We start from the raw sequence: 14,677 nt of genomic DNA, 5'->3' as shown, positions 1-14,677 counted from the left end.
TTTTATTTTATTTTCCTGTATAATATGAAAACCTGCTAAATTTAAAAAAAATAATCAATATAGATTCACCGCCTCAGTTATACCTCCACAAACCTGTCAAGTTTTCATTAAATATTACATTAATGTCTGTGAAAACATAGATGCTTCACACACATCTTCCCCCCGGCAGCACAGAAGACTTCTTGATCAATTTTGTCAGTATCTGACTAAATGTCTCTCCTTCTGTTCCTGAGATATGACTTTGAATAATGGCCAAAAAAGTGTTACTGTAGAACGTTATAATGTTGCAGTGAAGTTGACCTTTGACCTTTTGGATATAAAATTTAATCCCTTAATTTCATCATATTAGACATTTGTGTGAAAATTTGTCAGAGCATGAATTCTTGACTTATGGCCAAAAAAATATTTTGTGAGGTTGCTGTGACCTTTGACCACAAATTGCAACCAGCTCATTCTTGAGTCCAAGTGGATGTTTATGCCAAATTTGGGGAAATTCCCTCAAGGCGTTCTTCAAATTTCGCATTCACGAGAATGGGATGGGCAGACAATCTGAAAACACAATACCTCCAGCCACAGCTAGCACCAGCACAGAGGCATAAATGCATAAATGTGAGCCTGTGGCAAAGCCCTTAAAGATTCAGGCAAGACACTTTGGACATATCATAGGTATAAAACATTTATTTTGTTCAGTGCCAAAATACTTATCAAAAAAACATTCCAACCACAGGGTAAACTTCCCATACCGTACCCTTCTTTGTGTTCATTAAATAAAGCAAGTCAAGGCCAGGTCTCTTAAACTGCCAAATCCCAAACCCTTAAAGACTGAAAGTAATTCAGTGATAAAACTGCTGAGAAGGGTTTACAGACAGATAATTAACTGAAAATATTAAATTGTGCCAGCACCTGGATTCCAAGATTGAAGCAGTCAGTTAACAACTGAAATGAACACTGCCATAGTGAAAAAGAAACTACACACAGGTAGACAATAGATTATTCCCTATACCTAAAGAGAGTCAAGTAAACATTAGCAACATTATATGGTATGGTGTTGCAGACGTGGATTTAAAGTGAGACGTTCAGTCCAGCTCACCAAGTGACAGAATCAAACGGACAGACTTCATTTAGGAACAACCATCTACCTTTGCAGATTAACCACCACATTGTTTTCTTTCAGCCATTTCCTCCTTCACTATTAGCCTTCTTTTCCAACGGAGCGGGTCATGGGTTTAAGAACTTCATACCACTTGCCTGATAGAGTTTTCACTTTCGGGCTGAGTCATAGTTGGCAACAAACCAATCACAGGTTTCCTTCAAAGCTGTAAGAGTAAAAAGAATGAGTGAAGATAGGCAGACAGCAGATGTGTTCAAGACATATTTGTAATTGCACATTTCTGCACTGTCTGATGGCAACTAAACAACCAACCATGTAAACAAACAAACACAACCAACAAGTCAGTCCTACCTTGTTTGAAGGGTGTGAAGGTGAAATCTGGCAGGTAGCGTTGCAGCTTTGCATTGCTAGCTGTCTTTTTGAACTGGCCGTCTGCTTTACTGGTATCAAACTAGAAGTCAAAGGTCAAGGAAACTACATGCATCTGATTATTAGAAACAATATGAACAACCACTTTCTTTACAAAGGCTGAAGGACCAGTCTTATAATCATGCAAATGTCTGTTACATACAAATTGCATGATAGTTAAACAGTTTAGAAAGGTAAGACATAACCAGACAGCGTCTTTTTTCAGGTAATTCCAGTATTTTATGGTAATAAACTTGTCGAGAACTTCCAACTGGCTACAACAAAATTTGGAGCTTTTATTGTTTTTAAAAATAGTAATTTATTTAGTTTAGTATTTTAGAATAATAAACAAATAATCATGGCTCATTTCCTGAGATGGGAATGACCCCATTCATAAAAATGTACAATATGCTTTAAAAAAAATTGATCAGCAATAATGTTGAATATTTGAAGTTTGTACTCAATGTGCAACAACAAGCAAAAACAACCAGCATGCTCTTCATTATTTTATCATATTAGACATCTGTGTGAAGTTTTGTCACAATTAGCATATGCATTCTTGAGTTATGGCCAAAAACATATTTTGTGAGGTCACATTGACATTGACCTTTGACCACAAAATTCTAATCAGTTTACTCCTCAGTCCAAGTGGATGTTTGTGTCAAATTTAAAGAAATTCCCTCAAGGTATTCCTGAGATATCACATTCTCAAGAATGAGATAGAGTCACGTAGACTTGACCTTTGACCTATGACCACCAAAATGAATTGAATCGAAGTGAATGTGCCAAATTTGAAAAGATTTCCTCAAGGCATTCTTGAGAGCAATTATGAGAATGAGACAGACAAGGTCACAATGACTTTGACCTCTGACCTGTGACCACCAAAAACTAATCGTGTTCACAAGGATGGGACATACATACGGATGGACGGACAACCTGAAAACATAATGCCTCCGGCCAAGGCTGTCGCTTGCATGGAGACATAATAAAACGTGGAGCCACCTCAAATTAGGAGCGTGGACTATATATAATAAACAATCTGTTCCATATTAAACACCTGTTAAACATGACAAATTTTCTCTGATGACACTGATTTACTTAGCACAATTAAAGGATACCACCACTTCTCCTTTAAAGTCAAGTGCTTGCACAACTGCTTCTGCTGCTTCTTTGATGGACACTTCATCTTCCTCTCCAACTGGAACCAGCAGATACGACACAGGCATTACTACTTAATTTAACTTAGCTTTCACTGTCAATGTGCTGTGTATGAGGACTCACCGGAAAGAATGATTGGATCGACTTCTGGATACTCTCTCAAGACCCACAGAAAGAGACGAGCCAGGTCCAAAGAGTAAATGAACTGTCTTCTGGGAGTGCCAGAGCCCCAGACCACCAGGGGCTTCCCCTCCTCTAATCATACACACAAATAAGTACACAATTAATATTGCTCCATGTATCCCCACTGTACCCTACTCTACCTTCAATACACAGGATTAGCATCAGCACTGTCACTAATCTTACAGTATATTTGATATTGTTTTTCAGTCACTGTCAAATGCCTAGGCATACACCTAAAAAAAATATATTAAAGTCTCTACTTATAGTTAAGTTGTGCTGTGTAGGTATGGTCTCATTACTGATCCTAACAACAATAAGGTAGACATATTGTAATTCGTAAAAAGAGCATTGATAGACTTACTTTGAGCAATGTAAGCTTTGTGTATAAGGCCTGGCAGCACATGACCGTCCTCAATGCTGAAGTTGTCGTGGGGACCGAACACATTAGTGGGTATCACAGCTGTAAAACACCGCCCATGCTGCTGGAAATATGCCCTGTGAAACATACACAAAGTTTTACAGACAATTATTACGTGTGTAGCAATGTGACAGTGGGAATTTACTAAACATGTTACAGCACAACAATAACAGTTGAGTTCCCACCTGTTATGGACGTCAATCATTCTCTTTGCATAGGCATAGCCAAAGTTCGACTCATGAGGTGGACCGTTATGGATCTAATGCAATGAAATGAAGCAAAGTTAGCCGCCATTTCCAAATTGACTGGTAAGTGCAATGCTAAGAGAGCGCACACACACACACACACACACATACAGGCCTTTTACCATGGTCTCATCGATAGGGTAGGTGGTCTTATCAGGAAAGATGCAGGTGGATAGGCAGGAAACAACCTTGACTGCGCCAACTTCATGTGCTGCCTGCAGAACGTTATCGTTGATGTAGATATTGTTTCTCTGGAGAGGGCAGACACATCAGTAAGAAAAAAAACACATATGAAAAGAATTATAAGAAAACTACACAAAACAACACGTCATGTCCGACAGCCTTTTCAAACATCTGTGCTCTTTTATTAGCAGTAATAGCAGAAGTGTGATTTCCTCATACCCAAAAGTCCAGGTTGTACTTCATGTTTTTGAAAAGCCCCCCAACCATAGCAGCCAGGTGGATGACATGGGTTGGCCGATATTTTTCAAACACCGCCCGTGTCTCCTCCATATTCCTAAAGAAACACAACAATATCACAGAATGAGTAAAGCACAGAGACAACCTCCAAACTTTGTGCATTAGTATCAAAACATGTGTTGCATATTAGCAGCCTGAGGAGTGTGCTCTCACATGAGATTTGCATCTTTGGAGGAGAGGAATGTCCATTCTTCCCCCTCCTTGGCTCCCCCTTCCTGTTTGACCACATGCTGTATGGCCCTGCCCACCAAGCCGGAACCTCCTGTCACCAGCACTCTCAGTGGAGCGGTGTGATTACCTTGACAATTCATCTAGATAAAGACATATATGAAGCACGCTTAATGGGGCGTAGGCATGATACAAACAAAACAAGATATGAGTGTTTGCACATGATAGTGACGCTTTGTTTCATAACACAAAGGTGCAGTGAATATGGCACTGACAGCTCCCCCACAGCCACTACAGGTGGGTGTGTTGCAGCTGTTTGCAATGCTGAAGGCTCAGGTAAATGCCACGTCATACAGCAGTTCAGTGGACATTTTAAATGTACACACAGATAATTTCACAAGCAATGCGATTAGAGAGCATTTGACAACCGGCGAACATCGGTTAGCAAACTAACGTCATAACAAGCCAAACTCAACACTAACTTATATGTGGATTGTATTAAGTAATGCAGATGAGCTAACTAAGTTAGCTAACTTATTTAGCTTACCTGTGCTTTCGGGAAATGTACAAAGACACGTATCCCAGGGCCGGCTTGTTTGTTGGTACCTGCTTGTTAAGAGGAATGTCCAGTCTGTAGAGATGCTGTGTTGAGCTGCCCAATGTCAGCCAGACAAGCTAACGCTATTAGCCAAAGTTTATGTTAGCTATGCTAGCAGTGGGTAGCCGCTGTCACATTCATTCCTTGCAGCGAGTGTTAAATTAACATAAAGTTAGCTACATAAGCTAACCTGAATGTGGCAACTATGTCACAAATACGTTAACTATATACGTTTTTCCTTTTCCTCAGAGTGACGGTAAGACGTTAGCTCTAAGCTAAACAAATTAAACAAACTATATAGTTGCGTCACACCCGTTAGCTGTAAGTGCAGACAGACGAAGCCGGTGTTAAGCTAGAATGTCAAGCTGAACTTCCGGTCAGAACTTTCAGAATAAAATTTTATTGACGAACAGCTGGGTCGTTTTCACGTCTCAGATTTTCTGTGTGCACAATGTAATGTGACGCAGTTACACCCGTTTTACAAACTGCACATCTACTTCCTGTCAAGCCTACAGATTCCTGCTGCACACAGGTGCGCATGGGGACACCCACAGTCTGCGCGCCTATTGTTTAAATTTTAACTCAGAGTGCAAAACAGTAAAAATAATGGTGCAATGCATACTTTTGCATCCCCGCAGAACTAAGCATGGGTGATCTGTGGTTATTTTACTGCTGCACACAGAGGTCTCAAGTTTCAGAAATAAAAACATTAAAATAAATTTAAAATTCCAAAAGTAAAAGTGCTCATTATGCAAAATGGTCCATTTCAGAATAATATATATAATAACTCAGGCAATGATCAATCACTTTAACGTTGCAGCTGGTAAAAGTGGGGCTCATTTTAATTACTGTATACTGCTGGGTAGATTGGTCTATAATAATTCATTATCATTTAGTTGATTTTATTTTTTATTTTTGCATTAATAGTCTATATCCGAAGAGTAATTAAAGCTGTCAGATAAATGTAACACAGTAAAAAGCACAATGTTTGCTCTGAGATGTAGTGGAGTAGAAGTTTAGCAAAATACAGAAATACTCAAGTAGAGTACAGGACCTTACAATTGTACAGCAGTACTTGAATAAATGACAGGCCGCAGCATTTCTTTTTTTTTTTTGTCTGTGAGGCCTGAAACACACCTGTCAATGTACAAAATAACCTGTTTATTAAACAAGTGATGTTAAATTAATATTTAGTTACATTTCATTCATTACTGACTCTTCCTTGAAACATGTGATGCTTAACTTTGCAAATTAGTAGCAATGGAGCAACAGGAGTAAAAGAAATATAGGAGAAAAGGAAAGTTTTCGGGCGGCACGGTGGTGTGGTGGTTAGCACTCTCGCCTCACAGCAAGAGGGTTGCCGGTTCGATCCCGGGCGTGGGAGCCCTTCTGTGTGGAGTTTGCATGTTCTCCCCGTGTCAGCGTGGGTTCTCTCCGGGCACTCCGGCTTCCTCCCACAGTCCAAAGACATGCAGATTGGGGACTAGGTTAATTGATAACTCTAAATTCTCCGTAGGTGTGAATGTGAGCGTGAGTGGTTGTTTGTCTCTATGTGTCAGCCCTGTGATAGTCTGGCGACCTGTCCAGGGTGTACCCTGCCTCTCGCCCGATGTAGCTGGGATAGGCTCCAGCCCCCCCGCGACCCTCAAGAGGATGAAGCGGTTAGAAGATGAATGAATGAAGGAAAGTTTTCCTTCTGCTCATAAAGGTAATTATGAGATGATGTTCTGCATATGGTCATTAAAACATTGAAGTATCTGTTAACACATCAATGATGATAAATGTGTTATTTGTGATCTGGTGTAAAACACAACACCTGTCAGTAAAACAACTATATAGAAATGGGAGTCTGTTTTAAAGGCATTTTCACATTTATTTGAAAGTTTGACAATATAAAGTAAACAGAGGAGAATCAAACAGAGAATGTCGTAACATTTTCTCACTTCTGATCCCAGAGTATCTGGACCAATAAACAGCTGCTGTCTGAGGTGTCACATAAATGAGCAGCCAGAATACAGACTTTAAATAAGGAACATCCAATGTCAGCTTTCACTTCTTCCTGCACACATTGCATTATTGATTACAGGTTTTCCTCTCAAGTGTGTCACTCTGATGTAGATATTCCAGCCTGTCTCTAAGCTCTGCGTGTGAAGTGCTGCGAGTCTCTGAACTCCAGATAGAGGCTAAACAGCAGGTGCAGAGACTGGATCCTGCTGCTGTAAACAGGGATGTCCAGCAGGCCGCTGATAATGTCGGTGTACTCGGCCAGGCTACATTGCAGGCGGGCCGGGGGCAGCTGTAGGCGGCCCAGCATCTCCTCCAGCTCAGCTGGCCACTCCTGCATCAAGCTGTCAATGTCCGGCATCGCTCGGCCATACTGAACGCTGGCCGGAGGTTTGGAGCGGTGCAGAGCGCTGATACTATCCACCCAGCTGTCCACCGCCCGAGGGTTGGTCTGAGGACTGGCAACGCTCGTTACCTTCTTTAACTGGAGGAGAGAGGGAGAGCGAAAGAGAAAGACAGACAGAGAGCCAGACAGAGACAGACAGACAGAATGAGGTGTTTGTTTTTGTTTTACAAGATTCATTTTTGGCATTCTTCCTTTATTTGATTGGAAAAGTGGAGGCACAGACAAGACAGAGAGAGAAGAGAGGTGACATACTGTATATATAAAACTTTTGTCTATTGAGGAAGTCACATTGAGATTAGAACTGCTTTTGCAGGTGAGACCTAGCAGGACAACATCAAATCACAACAGTGACAATAGATGTCTCAAAGTACAATACATAATAGAGTGGAGTAATAAGGCAACACTATTTAATCTAGAATTTGTTTATTAAATGAAGCAGCTGCAGCTAGCTGTGACCACTTCCTCTATTCTAAGTTTAAAATCATTTTAGGAGATCATTCCAGGACCAGGGACTGTAGTGGAACAGACTTGTTTTGCCAGATTCTGTGCTGGTAAAAGCGCCTTAAAATGAAGCCATTTATGTGGCTGTAGATTATAACTGCTTTGCAAAGATAAAAACTTCTGGCTTAGGTAATTGGAAATGTACCTGAGATGATCTAATAGACTAGAATGTACCACAGTTGGAAGCTACACAAAGTGAGGGATGGCCATCCTACCATGCTGTATAAGATACAATAATGAGCCCTGGAGCTAGATTTAGTAATTATATAGTCAGGACTGAGTGATACAGGGGGTCAAGCTGAGACAAGGTGTACGGTGATGCAAAACTGTACATAGTATGGCCAAAATCAATCTGAGACAGAAATAGGCTAGCAACTAAGCGTTTTCTCTATACGATAGAAAAACAAGACTTTAGCCTGTACAGAAAGCTGAGTGTGAATTTCTATTTCTTTGCAAGACAGTCATTACGGTATTTTAAATTGAGACTTATGTCCAACCAAAATACAAAGCCTTTAATGTCTTCAGAGACAGTCTGATTACTGACGTATCGTATCGCTCATTATGAGCGCTGTTGGAATATATATACTGTTCAGTTATTCACTGCACCACGCACACACAGAGCGGCAGAACATCAGGAGCAGTGAAAAAGAAGCATAATCGTTCACTGCACTGGGTCCAAAAATTTGCCTCTGCAGCAGCTGCTCTTCTAATCTATCGATCTGATCTGAGCGGTTCCGATCAGTTCGACTGAATAATTATCCACCCCACAACTCAAAACTCCACAAACTGCTGTCGAGGAAGAAAATTAACTCTTGAAGCCTGCGCTGCATTCCCAGACCCTCCAAATTTAGAGAGGGGGATGCAGACTGATCCACAAGGACACAGGCAACAAAGAAAAAATGGAAAGTTAACAACGTAGCAAAAGGTCCACGCTAACAGAGAGAGAGTAGGGTGGTGGCTCACCATTGACTGCACTCAGGATGTAAACACAAAGTGTCAGGTTGGAAACTGTACTGCATTCAGCTGAAAAGTTGTTGTAGATTATGATCTATATTTGAACGACATGATGATGTATTTTCAATATATAACTTGTTCTACAGGATCTCAGTCAGAATAGAGTGTGTGTGATACAGGTGTATAATGGTTATCAGTACCTCAGTGGCTCCATGCTGTTTGGTCTCCTCTGACAGCCACAGCGACAGCACCGTGGGGTCTGACTGTTTCACACTGGGTTCGTCCAGAACCACCAGACCCAGACTGTCCGCTTTACCATCTGGCCTTGGCACCTGAATGCCACACAGGTCACAGTCAGCTCAGGGGTCACAGAGATTAAGGAGTATTTCTAGTGCTACTACCAATAAAAGTTTGTTAGGTATAATGCACAACCTTTGTCTTTTCTCACAATAAAAGCAAGACTAAAACTAAAAGAAAGTTTTGAAAACAGGAACTGTGACAACATTTTTATCTTGTTCAGAAGATAATTGATCTGTTTGTTCTGTAATAAGAAGCGTCTTTACATTCAGTAACGTTGAGTCTGTCAATGATGTTATCTGATGATTTACGAACTCAATTCATCTGCAATCCACTGAGAATTTGACAGGAAGCAACAAAACAGCTGAAACATGAAAACATGCAGGCAGTAGAAGTGATCAGAATACATCAAAACTAAAAATGAATGACAACAGTGAGACTAAAACTAAAAAAAAAAGAACCCTTGTGTATTTCCTATTTCTGCAGCTCCAGTAAATTAGCAGACAGGTTGTGTTTGTACCTTCAGGAAGGCGTCAATGTCTCCCACAGCTGGGATGAAGTCTGGGATGAAGGGCTTCAGGCTGTGCTCCAGCTCTGCACACTGAGGGGTGTAGCTGAGAGGAGACAACAAAAGACGTCTTTTATTTGTGCCCTGGTTCTCCGTCCAGCTTAAATGACTGGATCTGTGTTAACTGTCAGTCTGATTCATAAAGGAATCCTTTTGTCATGTGTAACAACATTTTTCTCTCTGTGATGTAAAATTTCTCTCTTCAAACTGTATCAGTACTATTACTACATATACATAATATGGAGCAGGAGAGTCTGTTGTGACTGATAGTTTTGGACTGAAGACCTCACCTTTGACTCTGGGAAATTATAACATGCATTTTCATTTTTTGATATTTATAAACAGAATGATGAATGGAGAAAATAATCAGCAGATGAATCAATAATGGAAAAAATTTAAGCGTACGATATGTATTGTGTGTGTGTGTTTCTTAAGTAAACTGCTCACCGTATGATGTACTGGAAGAGCTCTTTGATCTCTGTGCTGACAGGCAGGTTGGCGTAGTCAGCAGGATCATATGCCCCCTCTGGAGCATCACCGGGCTCGTCATCATCGTCTGAGTCCTCTTCATCAGAGTCCTCCTCCTCCTCTTCTTCTTCCTCATCTTCCTCGTTCGGACTGGCCCCAGGCTGCCCGCCAGTTGGCTCGATGGCCCTCAGAGGCTTGTGGTCTTCATCGTCACTGTTGGCCGACATCAGGCCTCGCTCCATCCTGCTCCTCCTGGACTCTGACTGAAAACACAAAAGTGATCTTCATCTGATGTCAGAGGAGAGAGAAAGGTGACAACAGCATCACTATAGGCTAAAGTCAACCCTATTAAACACATTCACTGTGTTTTGTCCACCACAGCCCACAGAGCAGCAGTTCATTGCATGAAAGTGAAAATTAGAGTGTGTGAATGAGAAGAAGCTGCTAAGTGACTGTCCTCTCTGATGATCACAGTCAGTGCGTGGATAGATATCCCGAAGATATTCAGGTAGCAGCTCCTATTTGCAGCTCACACCCACTGGTCACTAATTATTAATTCAGTCAGTAACTGGATGACAAAGCAAAATAAAACTTGTCTGTTGCATTATTATGTATTGTATTTCTACTTCTGATACTTTATCTACATGAAGCTAATAATACTTGTGTACTTTTTCTGCTGATAGTCTACTTTAAATACATGAAGCTGAAAATACCTGTTTACTTTTACTCCTGATACTGACACAACATTAAGTTGACAATACATGTGTACTTTTACAGTAGATACTTTAACCACACAATTCTGCCAATACTTGTGTACTACTGATACTCCAACTACACGAAGCTTATACTCGAGAGTATTTTACTGCTGATACTTAACGTACATGGAGCTGATAGTGACTAGTCTGCAGTCCTAGCGCATACCGTTACATTAACGTTATAACATGAGGTAGGCTACTTCTGTAGACATTTCTTTGTCTACACACACAGTCCAGGGGTGGTGGTGGGCGGATGTTACCTGATGCTGGCTGCGGGGAGTCGGGCTGTAGACGCTCGCTACCTCCTCAGAGTCGACCACCTCCAGGCTCTCGTCGTACGGTTGGTTTTTCAGCAGTCTAGTGTCTTTCCCCCGGTCAGCCCGCTCCATAGGACGCTAACACATTATCGTGTGAACCCAAATATGGTTACACACATTTATCTAGCGTTTAGATGCGCTTTAATATCGATATAACAGTTTACCAACAACCAAGTTTATAAACAACACAGCTGTAATGCCCGTCTACCGTCTCGCATTAGCCACCTAGCATCAGACAACTAACAATAAACCGAACTACGGGAGGTTTTAAACCGTCCAAGACAATAAACACACGGTTTAACGGATAAAAGGCCTACAGAGATAAACTACCTTTGTTTTTCATGTATCAGTCGGAGTTCAGTGTGAACGCGTTTGTCTGCGTCTAACTGGAGCTAGCAGGTAGCTACTGAGTCCTACCGTACCGTCTGTGGTGTATCCTGGCAACGGCTCACGTAATGCACCTTGGGATTGTAGTTTTTTTCCCGGCAGCTTTATTGAGCGTAATACAAAATACAAACAAAGCAACACTGTCATCAAGTGGTAAAACCAGAAAACTACAACACGTGGAGAAAATAATGACTGAAAAAAGGCATTAAGTGAGAAAAGCGTAAAAGCAAATCTATTAAAAGAAAAATTATATTATTATTATTGTCGTCGTTGTTGTTGTTATTATTATGATAATAATAATCACAATAATAATCCAGATGTGGCTTGTATAACAGATGTGAATGGTATTGACAAACTGTTTTTTGTTTGTAAATTTACATTTGTAGATATTTAAATTGGCCAAGGAATTAAGTAATAGTTATTGTCTTTATCATGCAGAAGGACACCAAATATACATGATTAACATTATCATAACTATTAGTAGTAGTAATATGTTAGCAGCAGCCCTTTAAGCTTATATTAACAATAGTTAAATGCACATACTGAACTAGCTGTAGCATGAGAATTTTACTTAGTAAGTATACCAACTGTTGTGTGAGAGCTTGACTTGCTGACTAACCATATCTAAAAACATTAAAACAGCATTGAAACACAGTGCAATAATATCTGACAGGAGTTTCCTCCAGTTACAGTGTGTAAAGTGTCTAAAACAGGAGCAGGAAATAAACAATGCGTGCCAGTTCGATGTCATTTACGTGCTGGGCCCCTACAAACTTTACTCACAAGTACTGCTTCATCTATGAGCACAAAAAAAGTTAGGCTCCAATTTATAAGATTTACCTCGCATCATAACGATTCATAGCCCTAGCATAACCAAATTCTGGGCCCTATGCACCAGTAGCCTCCGTGGGCCCCCCACCCTTTCTGATCCATGTCTTTCTCACACACCTTTTGAAATGTTTTATTCTTGTAAAGTTAGTTTAGCATCTTCCCCTTTCCTTTCTTTTCTTTTTGAAACTGATTTTCCTTTCTCAGGGAAAGACATGACTGTACGCTGTTGCTCCAGCAGAATCAGCAGTTAGTCAGCCTTAGCCACCTTTAGAAATGAATCCTAGCTCAGGGGCGGACTAAAGCATTTTGAGCCTTTTAAGGAGTGAGAGGGGCCTCAGAGCGCGTCCACTATTTTTCATACAAAGTTGAGTCTTCAACCAATGCGTTCAGCCAGTTTTAATTTAGTTATGGCACTAATTACTGAGAAATAAAAATCTGCAAACAAAACCAAACTTTTCAGGATTTTTGAGGGTTCCCCTCATATTGATACCCTTGGTAATCAGTCCCACCCTACAATGACGCCCTTGCATTGAGTGGGCTGATTCAGTCCCTCCTTGATTTCCAATTGCACATTAACATACATGCTGCACTTTTGGATATGTGGAAATGCTTTAATCTGTATGTGGACTGATTTCTAAAGACCTGTTGTGGGATCTACAAAGTAATTCAGATGACTCAGTGTAGCTGCTTGTTTAGAGAGACTCCTGTTCTACCATTTTAGCAGCATTTTAGCCACTACACACCTGCAACTGATTCAGAAAGCATCACATGAACTCAACATCACTGAAGTTAAAATCAATCTCACAATACAGAGTGTCACTTTAGATGACTGAGTGTTTTATTGATTGCAACAGCTAACTGGTAAAGTTGAGAAATAGCATGACAGAGTGTGTTCAGTGGATGGTTGTGATGCTGGCTTTGTGCAGTTTGGTTCACATCCCATCTCAGGGGCCCCTGGACACAAGAGGAGTCCTGCCCTAAAACAACAAAAACATTCATTAGTACTCATGTAATAAGAGAAAATAATGTTACTCAAAATTCTGTTGGACTAATGGACACTTTCTGTTGGTAAAGTGTCGGCCTGCAGACTGAATCATCTCTGTTTTAACATTATTAATCTGTCACAGGTTATTTTAGTGCAGAAAACATTCACGCTGAGTCTAAAATAAATAGTACCATAGAATGAGTAACATTATTCATCTTTGAATTTGAAATAAGTAATATTAAGATGAAATATTAGATCTGTTAATGTTTTCATTTCAACTGTTACTCACCTCTGTCTGCTCTCCAGCTTGTCCTGTAATCATTGTAACCATGAAATGATGTAATCATTTCTTTTCTGTCGTCAAGGTAACCTTGGATGCTCTGCAAAAATACTGAGTCTGGGTCTTCCTCCTTTGCTGCTTCCTGTGTGTGTTGGAGCTGCACATAATCCTGCAGATTAAGAGTAAATCAGATAATATATGATTTATTAAGATTTTTTTAAAAAAATATTTCTGTGGGCATTTTAGCCTTTAATTGACAGGACAGACAAGTGTGAAAGGGGGAGAGAGAGGGGGAGTGACATGCAGGAAATGGCCACAGGCTGGAGTCAAACCCGGGCCCCTGTGGCAAGGGCCTTGTACATGGGGCGGCTGCTCTATAAGGATAAGGATAAACACGTGCACATGTGGCTAGTTTACACAATAATATACACTAAGCTACTCACCCTTTAGTCCACAGTGAACAGCAGCAGCTCAGATGGTGGAGTAAGAGAGGGAACAATAAATGAGTGAGCAAATTATTTCGAGTTACTAAATAAGTGAAATATGAGTAAACAGGCATTGTATACAGTATGTAGCTGGTTCACACAATATAATGCATTACTTTCTGTCTTGATATATTGAATTCTAGTCTAGGTCACTTTTTCTCTAAGTTAGAGGTTCATACTTACTTTCTTCGTCCACGGTGAACAACAGCAGCTCAGGTGGTGGAGTGAGATAAGAGGAAAGTCAAAAATGGTTAGTAAGAAAAGAAACCTTAGCAAAATAAACATATCAAAGAAAAAATGGTTGATAATAAGCTCACACTAACCTTTTTTGTCCACGGTGAACAACAGCAGTTCAGCTGGTGAAGTGAGAACAGACATAAAAGATTAGGGAGACAAGTACTCTTTAAATTATTGAATATTATGAATATAATGTATTTCATATTTCATATATGTTACTTTACCTTTTTTGCCATATGAAGGCATTTTTGGTTTCTGAAGGGTTATGTTAAGAGAGCAAATTGTTAGGAATATAGGCTAAATGTTAGGCAGACTAACATTTAGCCTGCTGTGAGAAGGAATGTATTTTTTTTTTTTTTTTTTTTTAAGATATTTTTTTGGGCATTTTTAGCCTTTAATGGATAGGACAGACAAGTGTGAAAGGGGGAGAGAG

At 40.3% G+C, this 14,677-nt stretch overlaps 2 protein-coding genes and 1 long non-coding RNA gene across 4 annotated transcripts; all 3 read right to left on the bottom strand.

Moving 5' to 3' along the window:
- Nucleotides 1-663: 663 nt before the first annotated feature.
- On the bottom strand, nt 664-5,136 carry LOC125895527 (GDP-L-fucose synthase-like). The gene is made up of 10 exons (XM_049587438.1): nt 4,719-5,136; nt 4,157-4,314; nt 3,926-4,040; nt 3,646-3,774; nt 3,464-3,537; nt 3,222-3,355; nt 2,801-2,932; nt 2,638-2,717; nt 1,463-1,562; nt 664-1,316 (listed from the first exon to the last, which is right to left on the bottom strand). The coding sequence occupies exons 2-10, from the start codon at nt 4,312-4,314 to the stop codon at nt 1,261-1,263; spliced, it is 978 nt and encodes a 325-aa protein (XP_049443395.1). The 5' UTR covers nt 4,719-5,136; the 3' UTR covers nt 664-1,260.
- Nucleotides 5,137-6,634: 1,498 nt separating this feature from the next.
- ift46 (intraflagellar transport 46 homolog (Chlamydomonas)) lies at nt 6,635-11,485 on the bottom strand. Of its 2 annotated transcripts, none has more exons than XM_049587435.1 (5): nt 10,983-11,485; nt 9,947-10,230; nt 9,452-9,545; nt 8,835-8,966; nt 6,635-7,257 (listed from the first exon to the last, which is right to left on the bottom strand). In XM_049587435.1, the coding sequence occupies exons 1-5, from the start codon at nt 11,109-11,111 to the stop codon at nt 6,904-6,906; spliced, it is 993 nt and encodes a 330-aa protein (XP_049443392.1). In that variant the 5' UTR covers nt 11,112-11,485; the 3' UTR covers nt 6,635-6,903. The 2 variants fall into 2 exon arrangements, with proteins under 2 accessions (XP_049443392.1, XP_049443393.1); XM_049587436.1 differs by having other exon boundaries at nt 9,947-10,255; nt 10,983-11,103.
- A 1,663-nt stretch (nt 11,486-13,148) lies between these two features.
- On the bottom strand, nt 13,149-14,368 carry LOC125895540 (uncharacterized). The gene is made up of 3 exons (XR_007450183.1): nt 13,966-14,368; nt 13,532-13,691; nt 13,149-13,234 (listed from the first exon to the last, which is right to left on the bottom strand). It is a non-coding gene; the product is annotated as an uncharacterized LOC125895540 (long non-coding RNA).
- Nucleotides 14,369-14,677: the final 309 nt, after the last annotated feature.

Source organism: Epinephelus fuscoguttatus, linkage group LG10 (genome assembly GCF_011397635.1).
Source record: "Epinephelus fuscoguttatus linkage group LG10, E.fuscoguttatus.final_Chr_v1".
NCBI lineage: Eukaryota > Metazoa > Chordata > Actinopteri > Perciformes > Serranidae > Epinephelus > Epinephelus fuscoguttatus.
Note: the sequence above shows the minus strand (reverse complement) of the source record. Positions and strands in the feature narration are given on the sequence as shown.

Bases quoted from the DNA above. Each gene is read 5' to 3' on its own strand.
- ift46 (XM_049587435.1), bottom strand. From the start codon at position 11,111: ATGGAGCGGGCTGACCGGGGGAAAGACACTAGACTGCTGAAAAACCAA. The intron at 9,546-9,946 runs GTGAGCAGTTTA...GTCTCCTCTCAG, and splicing joins CTCTTCCAGTACATCATACG to CTACACCCCTCAGTGTGCAG. The intron at 7,258-8,834 runs GTACTGATAACC...TCTCTCCTCCAG, and splicing joins AACAGCATGGAGCCACTGAG to TTAAAGAAGGTAACGAGCGT.
- LOC125895527 (XM_049587438.1), bottom strand. From the start codon at position 4,314: ATGAATTGTCAAGGTAATCACACCGCTCCACTGAGAGTGCTGGTGACA. The intron at 3,538-3,645 runs GTAAAAGGCCTG...TCATTGCATTAG, and splicing joins ACCCTATCGATGAGACCATG to ATCCATAACGGTCCACCTCA. The intron at 2,933-3,221 runs GTAAGTCTATCA...GTGTATGATTAG, and splicing joins CAAAGCTTACATTGCTCAAA to AGGAGGGGAAGCCCCTGGTG.